At 46.1% G+C, this 13,056-nt stretch overlaps 1 protein-coding gene across 1 annotated transcript; it reads left to right on the top strand.

Annotated features, from left to right (window-relative positions):
* The first annotated feature begins 1,897 nt into the window (after nucleotides 1-1,897).
* LOC142803054 (uncharacterized) lies at nucleotides 1,898-2,659 on the top strand. The gene has a single exon (XM_075888163.1). The coding sequence runs from the start codon at nucleotides 1,898-1,900 to the stop codon at nucleotides 2,657-2,659; it is 762 nt and encodes a 253-aa protein (XP_075744278.1).
* The last annotated feature ends 10,397 nt before the right edge of the window (nucleotides 2,660-13,056 follow it).

Below are 13,056 nucleotides of genomic sequence, written 5' to 3'. Positions count from 1 at the left end.
ACATTTCCGTAGGCATAGAAAGAGACATTGGATATTTGGATGGCACAGATTTCAACCACAAAAGGGGAATTTCGGCGAGTCAAGACAAGTCTACCGAGGTTGAAGGGAATAACACTGAATTGGTTGGGACAGCATGCAGAATTATGAAAATATCCCATCAGAATTCAGTGATTGGGACTCTTTCGGCAGAGATCAAGCGACGATGGCATGCATGGAAGATACTCCCCAGCAATCGTTTCAAGATGTGAGTTATACAAGAGAGAAACTGACACTGAAACATCCTGGCAGTACTCCGAAGTTGGAAAACAACCTAGAAGAGCAGACGATCAGGGTATTGCCAACCTTTAACCGGCCGAAGGAAGTCGAAGAGACAGTGAAAGATGTGGCATGTTGGACAAGAATGAAGATACTGAACGTGTTTCTGTCAATACCCAACTCATGAAGCGTGCCAAAAAAAAAAGCCTGCTGACAGCTTGCCTACCAGCCACAATGGCTCCTTAGATATTCTCGGAAGTGAAGCTACAAGCACTGTGTTTCCCTGATGTCTTCGCCGTTGGATGCAAAGCCTGGGCCTCCGTAATCGGTATCGCTCAATTTCGAAAAACTGGATGATGCTGTGACCAAACAAGGTGATGGTCATCTAAAAGTGAAGATGAACACGCTGCTTGTGCCTCTGAAAGTGAAGCTGGGGGTTCTGAAAAAGGAGCTGAAGCAGGACCGCCACCGCGTAATCTAGCCATGCAAGCGTCTCATGAAGAATATTTCCTGCAGAGCAGCGAGAGAGGAAGGCGCAGGGTTCGAGCCGCAGCATGAAACGTCGCTGCAGGTATCCAAGTACTTCATGGAGCCTTCTCCAAAACGTTGCCGTAAACGGTCTAAAGGAGAACCTGAGTGTGCAGTACAGCCTTAACGCCGCACCGATATGGAAATGGCGGCGATGGAACACACTCATCATCTCTATGGCAGTTCAGCATGCTGCTTCTTGAACCAGGCTTCATAAGACTTGTGTCAGAGAAGTGGCGATGGTGTTAGGACACTTGTCCTAGCGACATGAGTGCATTAAGAACGAAGCAGTGTTCATAGCCTGCTCCATACGTTCGGCAACTGGCGACGTGGTCAGCCAGCTGATACGTAAGCAACAGCATGACTTGTGTCACAGGCGTTCCCTACCCCTCGCAGGATGTTGAAAATTAAGAAGTGGGGCATGGGCTTAGAGGGAGGTGCAACTGACGCAGAAAAAGGAAGAGAAGAAGAAAGGAGGTATGTAGAGCGAGCCCTGATGGAGTTAACATCATCGTTCAAAGCCGCGACCACAGGTCCTTGTTACTAACAGGTACTTCTGGCTCAAAGACCTATTGTCTACCTTGTGCTTGCACGATTTTTTGATAGAACTGGTGATGCAGGAATGTATGGCACTGCACTTAATCAACTTCGAGTTCGTCAAGTGCTGCAGCACATTAGCAGCCATTTTAGATTAAGAGCTAGCCTTCCTATCACAGTAATAGAAGTGCTGTTCCAAACTGCTCCAAAAGAGAAATATGTTACTCCAAATTGTGGTTTTTGTCAATAATTGCTCTAAACCTGCTTCAAAATGGCATTGAGAAAATGAAGACTGTAACGAGCGTGTGGCGCCCTTTCTAGCCTATTTTCATTACCTCGCCAAGTTCGGCAGGCAACCTTGGTCGTGCTTGGTAAATAAACACTGACGAGCGCTGCTCGGCAGTCAGTAGCTGTTACTCCACCATGCGTGTGGTGTCGTCTTTGTCAGAGAGCAGCGCCTCGGCCCTCCCTCTCATCCACGGTCTTTGGTACAGATCGTGACGCTGGCGACTAGTTCAGTCAACAAGTCGACCCACGCCATCGAGAGCGGTAAAACAACGCCCCTGCATTTGACGCCATGCCGCTGTATGGAAGGCTCGAGCCGTTCGAGGGAAATGGGTCCGCCTGGCCCATCTATGAGGAGCAAGTTCACGTGTTTTTCCGCGCTAACGACACGACCGAAAGACAGCGGGACATTTTTCTGGCAAGTTGCGAAACCCAAGGCTTCAGTCTCCTGCTCGACCTCCTAAAGCCAGCTACACCCCATATCAAGACGCTCAGTGAGTTACTCACTACACTGCGCTCGCACTTCAGTCCGGCTTCATCCACGCTAATGGGGCATTTCCGCTTCAACAACCGGAGCCCCCGGGAAGGGGAGAGCCTCAGGGAGTTTGTCGCTGCCCTACAAGGTTTGTCGAGTACCTGTGTTTTCGGGGACCAGCTGGTCTCGCCGCTACGGGACCGTTTCGTCTGCAGCATAAACAACCCCAGTATGCAGAGGCGTCTCCTGAAACTTCCCGACCCTTCGCTGGACGACGTGGTGCAAGCAGTGCTGACGATGGACGCGGCGATAAAAGATACCGGCCAGATTGCGTGTGCGGCGTCAATGGAAGCTGCGGTCAACAAGATGGTGGCATGGGGCAGGAGATGCAGTCACTGTGGTGATGCCCATTCCCCCTCACAGTGCCAGTTTGTACATTCGCAGTGCTTCACGTGTCGAAAAACTGGGCTTCTTGCAAGAGTATGCCGAACGGGGAAGCAGAACAGTGGACCACAGCAGCAGCCTGGATCAAGCCTAGGTTCCACACCTGCCTGCGGTCAGCGTAGGCATCCCAAGTGACGATGGGGAAGTGCGGCATCAGGCTCGGGTTCCTCCGCGGCCAGGCTCAACGTCATGACCGAATAACCGCCTATTTTCGACATGTGGCACACAGGCCTTGTCCCGCCGTCTGTGCCACCATACGTACTAACCGTCGAAGTTAGCGGGCGCCTCATTTTTATTGAACTGGACACGGCGGCCAGTGTGTCGGACATGGCTGGCAAACTTTTCAAAAGGACCTTCCCCGGAGTGACCGTTGAGGCTTCAGGCATCATGCTGTGAAGTTACTCGGGCGAGCTTTCCGAGGCCAGGCCCAGGTCAGCGTTCATTTTGGCAACAGGGAAGCTATTCTTCTTTTGTATTTGACCACGGGGTTTTCACCGAGGCTACTCGGCAGGAATTGGATTTGCGCACTGGGTAATTGGCTGCCAGAGGGCCCGGAAGCAGCGCTACATGGCGTACAAGAAATTCCGAGCCTCATAACGGAGTTCAAGTCAGGGGTAGGCACATTCGCCGATACGACTGCTGGCATCCATGTACCCGAGGGAGTCCGGCCTTGGTTTTTCAAGCCTCGCCCGCTGCCGTTCGCACTTAGGGACGGTGTCACTCAAGAGCTGCAACGGTTACAGCGAGAAGGCATCCTGGTACCAGTCAAGAGTATGGAGTGGGCCGCTCCCATCGTTCCAGTTTCCAATCGAGACGGTAGTGTCAGAATCTGTGGGGATTTCAAGGTTACGATCAAACCTGTCGCTACCATCGAAAAGTACCCCCTGCCTCGAATTGAATATCTCTGGTCGGCGTTTTATGGTGGCCGGAAATTCACGAAGCTCGACTTCAAAGATGTGTACCAGCAGTTGGTGCTCCAGGAGGCCTCACGGAAGTACGTCACAATATCGACAAATATGAGGCTTTTCCAGTATACACGTTTATCATTCGGCGTGGCCTCGGCAGCAGCCATTTTTCAGAGAGAGATGGACAACCTCTTCCTGGGCATGAGGCACGTCGCAGTGTACTTAGACGATATCCTCCTCACCAATATTGACGACGGACACCACATGCAGAATCTGCACAACGTTCTGGCCAGACTTCAGGATGCTGTTCTCAAGCTCTAGCGGGAAAATTGCATGTTCCTTGTTCCTAGTGTAGAATACCTGAGACACGTCATCTCCCAGGTTGGCCTGACTCTGGCCTCCCGTAAAGTTGAAGCTGTTCTGAAGGCGCCGAAGCCCCGAAACAAAAAATAGATGCAAAGCTACCTTGGCCTCATCAATTTTTACAGGAGGCTCCTGCACAACCTGTCTACGCATCTGCAGTCACTGAACCTTCTGCTTCGAGATGGCCAGCATTGGGCGTGGAAGAAGGAGCAGGACAGGGCCTTTGAGCACAGTAAACAGCTAATCACCAAGGCACCGGTGCTGCTGCACTTCGATCCAGCCAAGCCTGTTGTTCTTACTGTAGACGCATCACCATATGGTGTAGGAGCCGTCCTAGCGCACAGAGACAAGGACGTCCAAGAACGCCCAGTGTCGTTTGCTTCTCGTCGTCTTCACATAGCAGAACAGCGTTACAGCCAGCTGGATAAGGAAGTCGTCGCCCTCAAGTTTGGTGTTGAGCGTTCTCACCAGTACCTGTGGGGCCGAAAGTTCGAGGCAGTCACGGACCACAAACCATTGCTGGTGCTACTGGGGCCAGACAAGGCGGTCCCCGTGCAGGCATCACCTGGAGTGGTACGATGGGCCTTGAAGCTAGCAGCCTACAGCTACCAGTTAGTGTACCATCCGGGAAAAGACCTGAGACCTGCTGATGCCCTGAGCTGGTTACCGCTGCCAGAGGTGCCTGCTGCTGTTCCAGAGCCAGCTGAAGTGTTCATGCTGGAGCATGCGTACCCCAAGGTAATCTCCACGTCTGCTGTGTCGCAGGCGACCAGTCGGGACCCAGTTTTGTCCCAGTTGGTGAAGACAGTATCCCAAGGGGAGGAATTGGTGCTACAGCCCTATATCCACAAGGCCGCTAAGCTGAGCCTGGAGCAAGGCTGCCTACATTGGGGTTCTAGGGTGGTGATCCGACAATGTCTCTGGTCCAGGGTCCTGCAGTTGCTGCACACGGGGCATCCTGGCTTGGAAAAGACAAAAATGGTGGCCCGGTCCCACGTTTGGTGGCCTGGACTGGACCAGGACGTTGATCACATGATGCGGAGCTGCCAAGTCTGCCAGGAACATCAGCGGGCTTCGCGTCATGTGGAGATCACTTCATGGCCATTGCCACAAAGGCCTTGGTCCCGCCTTCACGTGGATTTTGGGGGCCTTTTCAAAGGTCACTATTTCCTGGTAGTGATTGACGCATTCTTAAAGTGGGTGGAGGTTATACCTGTCACCACTCCGTTAGCAGGTGCGACCATTGCAGCACTGCGGTAGATCTTTGCAGTCCAGGGGCTGCCAGGCATCATAGTCTCCGATAATGGGCCCTCTTTCACCAGCGCACAGTATCTGTCCTGGCTGACAAAGAACGGAATCCGCCAAATGATGGTTTCTCCGTATCACCCTGCTTCAAATGGTGCCGCAGAGCGGGTGGTGCAGACGATTAAGGGCAAACTTAAGAAGAGCCAGGTGGGGGATTTCCGTACGCAGGTCGCCCGCATACTCTTTCAGTATCGAACCACACCTCGTGAAGTCACCGGCCGTGCCCCCTGCGAGCTTTTGCTGGGACGGATGGTGAAGACACCGTTGGACATTCTACACCATGGGCGCTCCTCAAACAGCTGAAACAGAAGCTGGCTGCTGACAAAGGGTGCCGTCCTGGGCCATTGCTGGAGCCCGGAATGCCAGTATTCGCCAGGAATTTCCATTGTGGCCCACCTTGGTCTGCTGCTCAAGTGGTCTCGCCAGCAAGCTCTTCCTCTTTGCTCGTACCAATGCAGGATGTAACCACATGGCACCGACATGCTGACTATGTGAGGGCTAACCGTGGGACAGAGCTTGCATCCTCGGCAGCACCAGTTGCGGCCTGTGAGACAACAGTTTCGCAATGAACAGGTGCCTCCATTTGTGCGCCACTAGGCGGGCCACGGGTAAGTTCAGTGCCATTCCTCCCAACCACGGGAGAATCTGAGGAGGAACCAAGAGCACCTTAAGCAGCACCTAGTGCTACCGCACCTAGTCTCTCAACACCTGTACTCAGGCTGAGCAACCGACGACGAAGGGCACCAGACCGCTTTTCGCCTATCTAAAGCAACGCTGTACGTGCTGGGACTTGCCATTGTTTTTTGTGTGTGTGTGTGTGTGCAATAACTGGAGGTGAGGGGTGTAATGAGCGTGTGGCGCCCTGCCTAGCCTATTTTCATTACCTCGCCAAGTTCGGCAGGCAACCTTGGTCGTGCTTGGTAAATGAACACTGACGAGCGCTGCTCGGCAGTCAGTAGCTGTTACTCTACCATGCGTATGGTGTTGTCCTTGTCAGAGAGCGGCGCCTCGGCTCTCCCTCTCGTCCATGGTCTTCGGTACAGATCGTGACAAAGACGAGCAACTTTAACTGTTGTGACCAACTTGCAAGCCCTAAAGAAACTGAAGAGAATTCGTGTACTATGATCTTAGCAGGCTAATATGGAAATTTGGCGAGTCCTATCTTATTTATGCAACAATAACTGGCACATCGAGCTTTCAGATCATTTAAATATTTTCAATTTTACATGCAGACTATTTTGATGATATGTGAAAATGACCAAGATTGTATTTTAAACATATGACTCATACCACGGGCATCTGATGAGCAACCTACTCGTTCGCTTCTTATAATTAACATTGACTGTAGGTTGTGAAACATCTTTCATAATAGATATTAATATTTATGCGACACTTTGGTGACACTATGAATTATAGGAGTTGCATAGCATGTTTAGCAATCTCCTCCCAAAACTCCAATAGGTGCTGCTAATTAGCATTTTTTTCTTGTACTAAAACACGTGTGGCTGCTCGAAAGTGGCACTTTTTGCTCAAAATGCTGCTCTAAAACAAAAAAAGTCTCATGCATCACTGCTATGAGGGGCTAGATAATTCAAGGTCCCACTTGGGTAACTACTTAGAGTGTTATCAAGCCTTGCTTTATTTGCTGTGCCTCTCCTCATTTTCGCTTTTTTTGCTAATATGTGCTATTCGTTTTCATAGTGTATGAGCTATAAAAAAAGTTGAGCTGATAGTCAGCAACTGTGTCTGTATCTTTTTTCGTGTCAGCCTGTTCTCATCAGTACGTGGTTGAATTTGGGTGGGTATGAACAATTAGCTAGCTTGAAATGTGTTATAACAAAGGTATTGTCCTTGAAGCGCTGATTTCAACGTAAGAAGCCATTTTGGAGCTCAGGCAGTATGCGTCTTCGTTTTGTCCAGGCTGTTTTTGCATGATCGAAGAATCTATTAAGGGCAGCTGTCACCAAAATTGGTTGGCTGTCTCTCAGAAGCTACCATGCATTCGCATGCTACTGTGACCATCTTGGTACCCACTAAACCGAGACAACCAGGAGAGTGCCCAGACATTGGTATATAGGCAGGCAGGCGGGCAGGCGGGGCGGGCTGGCAGCGTGTGGGCGTGGTTGGATTGAACATGCGTGTGTGAACGATATCTTTTTTGTCCGTGTTTTTCTATGTTATGTAGCTATACATAAGGTGCACGAAACCAGAAAAATTTCATTTTGAAGAACTGGGCCCGAATTCACAAAGCTTTCCCTTTGGCTACACATTTTCTTAGCCAAAAACTCTCTTATCTGGAGGGATTACTATAGCGCGGGTATGAATTTAACTTATTCGGCACTTAAGAGGGCAAGGAGGACCGACGATAGCCGATGAAACGACAAGGGAAGAAAGAAGTGTGTGCCGATAATATCAAGGTAGCACGCAAAGCGTCTAGCATCGAGAGTATACGATGATAGCCAATGATTTGCTGCATCTAAGTTTCAGTTCCGCGAGCGTCTGCTACAGCGCTTACGGGATGCCGCGTACGTTGTAATAGACGTTTTGGTGGGCGGTGCAAAGCCAAGCACTCGCCTTTAATAGACGACTGTAGCTAAAAAAAATAATTGCTTGATGGCCTTAAGCCACCGAGCAATCCATGCACTATCTCGCCAAGTACAAGTAAACAACACTCCAGGTGCACCACATAAATGAAACCACACATAAATCGATGCATGCAATGTTTGAAAATGTGCCTTGAATGTCTTCCCTTATTTAAAGCGACCACTTACCTTACATTTCATTGAAGCTGCGCTGCTACTTAACTAATTCCGTGCAATCTAGCACGGTATAGTGGTGAACGTAAGGGTGTTTTGTACCTATAGTCAAAGGTAGCCTTTGTTACAATATTCTTATCACAAGACACATGAGCGACTTTGGTGCCTGCAGACGAATTGTGCTAAAATAGATAACAGCAGTAATCAAATGAAATTGTGAGCGCAATTTCGCTGGTTCCATGCACCGCGGCTTTTTTATAAAGCCGGAATGCGAGTACGTGCATACGCTTACGCTTAGGCATCTACGTAAAATGAGGGAGACTCGTCGGGAGGTGTCTCAGTGCTAATGCTTTTCACAAAACACGGTGCAAATATTTCGTCCAGCGTTGTTTGAGTGCGCAAACAAAGCAAGGGACGTGTATACGAGTCTTGAGGTCGAGAGACGTTATCACACGCGGGAAAAGGATGAAGAGAGAGAGAGAGAGACTCTCGTTTAGGCTTCGCGAAAGCTTGAAATTGATAGATAATAAAGACAATTTTCTGGCCCAGCAGATGTCAGGGAAAGTCTCCGCAAAGCAGCGTCAGATGCTCAGAGAGCATAAAAAAGAGGAGTACGCGTTATATGGGAGTGACAGCCACTCAGAAAGCGAGATGAAGTGTGACTGTCCTTAGATGTGAGAATCATTGCTAATTAAGAGAGTTGAGTTAATGAGCCAAAACTTTCCTAAATAACGATAATGGAAGCAAACTGAGCATTCATTTAGTGAAAGTGACACTAGTGACAGTGAACTTATAATAGTTGATTAGCGTTGTCACAGGCTGTTATATATTTTTATTTTCTTATTTATATTTGGCAAACTATGAGAAGGTAGCCTACGTTAAAGCCGGCTATCCCAACGTCATGACAGTAATGTACAAGAATAAATAGCGCACGGTTATACAGTCACACGTGGCGGTTTCTATCTTCTAGTAACCTTGGGCAAACGCACTCTATTTTTTCTATTTTTGACAAAGTTTCACCGGACGTTTTTGCATTTGGCTTCATTCGAAAGAATGACGGTATATCAGCAATAGGGCGAATGCAAGCACTGCTGCAGTGGACGAGCGGTTACAGCGCTCAACTACAATCTACGAGGTACTTGGTTCGATTCGCAGAATCACTGAGAACTTTTTTTTTTCAAGAGGTTGCCCGGCCTGACATTATGCGTGGTGGCGGGTACTAATTTTTTTAGAAGTAGGCTTTCGCACTTGCTTCTTTCACTCCCCTTTTGACCCAAAAGCGCTGTATTGTGCTCCTTCAAAAATTAAACAATTCAGAGTTCATAATTTTTTCCTCCATTCTCTCTTATCGCAAAAGTGTCCAGTGCTGAAATACCAAATTATACCTGGTATATTACTTTTCACGTGTTTGGATATTCGACCAGCAATCAGTCTTCACGGTGTTTTGAAGAAAATCTACACATGCAGTGAGCTAACTGCTTGCAGCCAAGTTGACTGCCTTTGTAGGGACACGCTTTCGTGCTAATTTGGTGGGCATCATCACATGCAGCAAGACCAAAGAGCACGGACAGTTAGCGCTGACGCGAACAGAGTGATTAGTTTGTGTCTTCTCTCCCGCTATTTGTCATGCTGCACGCTCAGTGTAATGTCGCTGTCAATGGTTAAAATGAACTATAGCAGTTAATTGAGTTCTGCCGAGAGGGTCCCCTATTGTCCAGAATAGAACAGAACAATGGCAATTTGATTTGTGTGATAAAGAGATACCCTGCTTTTGGTTACTAGAATAAATTTCTGAACTGAAGTTTATTTTTATTAACAACAGTTTCAGTGCAGATGAAAGGTGCATGGACAAAATTCGTGTATTCAGCTTGACTAGGTTTGTGACCTTAATTGTAATTGCGGACCGGTATCACAGTATGCATAAATATCACACACATATACAACCAAGGGTGATAGCTTGCTTATTCTGAATAAAATTGAAAGGTTGAAATCGACATATTCAACCAACGCAATGTGTACGAGACATGCCATGTAGAGTAGCTATGCTCTAAACTAATCTTCGCAGGTCCGTTCCATTTTACCCAATTTCTTGCCCATGACTGTAGGTTTGTAAATAAAACAACTTCTTCGAACACACATATTCTGTGTAAGGTAACATTTAATTTTATGCAGTACAAAATAAATTGAAATATGTAATGGCTCAAAAGAGAAATAACTAGAAACAAATTCAGCCATATCATTAGCAAACTTACTCACCAATGATAATCGGATTCTCATTTAAAAGATACATACATATATAGTTACATACATACATACATACATACATACATACATACATACATACATACATATACGCACACACACATATACATATGTACACCCATACATACATACACACACTCAGGTGTAAATATTAAAAATGAATGGCTATAAAACAACAATTCTAATAAACTCATTTTGAATATACTACAGAAAGTAACTTACGAGAGAAATCCACCGGCACTGTTATGTCTGAACACGGTGTTTCTCGAACCATCTCGCAAAAGCTTGATGCATAGTTTTCCGCTGATGCCCAGTGACAAGCACTCTTTATAAAAAACACAAGAATAAAGCCCTTGACAATGTCATGCTTAAAAAAAGAATGTGCATCAATATTTTGTACATGTCTGCAATATCACTCTATTTACATAGCTTGGCTCATTCACAAGCCACTAACAAAGCATGTTAGGACACTTGGGCTGAAAGTTGGCACAGCGCGAGTAAATTCTAGACAATACATGAATAATACAAATATAAGCTACTAAGCTCCTTGGTGCAAACAGTGTTTATATTGACAGCTATAGGTGCCATTTCGTTTCCCCAAAACACTTCTCAAAAGTAGAATCAACTTTATTTAGCTAAAAGTTTCTATTCTGGCGCGTCGTGGTGGCTCAACGGTGGAAGTGACTCTTTCGACCAAGAAAACAAAGACCAATTATTTTTCCAGTTCGTGAATTCACCCCAAGCTAACATTGAGGCAGCTGGTAGGAGTGCTTTTGGAGAGAGGAAACCACCACATTCCCACCAGTTGTGGCCTTGGGTAGCTACTTCACTTGGACAAAAATGATGAAAAACACTCCTCAAGAAGACTTCAAAGTTTGCACACCAACACAGTTCCCATACAGCTGTCTATTAGTCTGCTTGAAAAATATTGAGTTTACTGGTGGGCAAAGACTGTACACTATGTGAGGTGATGCTCCAGTGCACTGCATGTATGTCTTGCTGCTGGCCTCAACTGCGATGTTGCTCAGTACATATGTGTAAAATAACAACTAATACTGTGCCACTGCCAAGTAATTATGGGTCATTTGCATGAAACAGGGACCACAATAAAAGAACATAACATTTGCCTTCACAACGTTCAAAAACTGTAAATAAATTTTCACAGAGTTTTCACAGTTCATCTGAGGATAGTAATATTGGTTGTAAACACATTCTTACTTCCACTAACAAACTATTTTAAGATGCCAGATTCAATATTAGAGTATACCAGCACTTTTGTAGGGCTAAACAATTGTACAGGCACCTAGAAAAACACAAGTGAATGCATGCTATAGCTACATATAAAAATAAATACTTTTATTTCTAGTCTGAGTAGAGCTGCATAGATGATAAGTCACTTGCATTACATTATGAACAAACCGATCCGAGCAAAGTATACATTTAAAAAGTTACACTTACACAGTAGATAAGTAGACTGTTGAAGGACGGACAGGCAGTGGGATAATACCCAAGCACTAAAATCTACTGTTAAGATATACTAGAAGTAGTGATGATCCTCTTCCTTCCAAATAAAATAATCCACATAGATTCACTTCCCAGAGCTTATACACTCATGGCATCATTGGTGCTATACAAATGAGTGTACACTGAAGGATTATATCGACTAAGTACATGATTACTGCATCCATGGCTTTACTTCTTGTACTACAAAAAATGCAAACACAGTTACCATTGGCGACCATGGATGCTGTGATTTCTGGCATGCAAATGTAGAGGCACGCAGGCACTTAACACACATGTTAAAAACTTCAGCTCAAAAATATTTGCCCACTAACACTACAGCAGCCTTTAAATTAGTGTCATAGTTTGGTATCTTTCATGCAAAATTTAAATAATTTCAAATGCAAGCAAAGGAACTGCTGAATAATGCACTGCTAAGAAGTTAAGCAGCAGCTGCTCCTGACATCACAATGTGCTCTTTCTGCTGTCGTAAACTTTGAGCAGGAGAACAGTCACTGGCAGTCCCTTTATACTTGTTGGTCTTCTGTGCTCTGTTCTTGATACACTGTACATGACCGTGGAGCACCGAACCCCTTGTTACTGCTGGAACTTAGAAAAATACAGATCATTGTTACAACCATGCTGCATGCAAGAGTGTATAGTTGTCAATTATGTGCTCATATTTACAGATATTGTATTTTCAGAAGCCAATGACAAGCCTCAACACACACACACACAAACAGTGAAGGCTGAAAATATATTTAATATGATACAAGAGCAAAACCACAATGTTATAGATGAAGGCATGAAACTTCTGACAGGCATCAAAAGCCAATAGAGTTTCTTTTATTTCGACTTTACACTAGGTGCGAGAAGTAGACCACAAATAAGTTCACTAAGAAACACAAGTCAGACTGCATTACAACACAACAGCCAATGTTGATAACTTTAAGGCTATCTAACATAGCCAGCTCACCATACCGCATATAGGAGCAAATGGGCAGTCTAGAAGACACAAAGAACTTGTGGATTATGAGTGTGCTTGTTTCTGACATCTATTATTCTAAATGAAGAAAACCTTTAAAAAATGCACTTCATCAGGGGAAATAATCATACACAACAAACACAACGGGCTCCTACAGGTGCCACCAACACTCACCATTATTGCATTATTGTTGATGCCAGTGTCTTGCCGGATGGATATGCTGTGTCCTGCACAGAACACCAAAGGAGCGCTCCATGACTTGGATTGCATGTGTGCTAGCTGCATCGCTCTGCTGCTGAAATAGGCTAGCCACAGTCAGAGAAATGAGAAGCCATGGCTTTGAAACACACTGAACGTCACCTTTAGAGATCAACAATGCATACTTAGGTCAGGTACAATTTGTAGAAAAATATATATCACTATGCAATCGTGGTGAACATGTTCGGCTGAAACACA

This window comes from Rhipicephalus microplus, chromosome 3 (genome assembly GCF_043290135.1).
Source record: "Rhipicephalus microplus isolate Deutch F79 chromosome 3, USDA_Rmic, whole genome shotgun sequence".
Lineage (NCBI taxonomy): Eukaryota > Metazoa > Arthropoda > Arachnida > Ixodida > Ixodidae > Rhipicephalus > Rhipicephalus microplus.
Note: the sequence above shows the minus strand (reverse complement) of the source record. Positions and strands in the feature narration are given on the sequence as shown.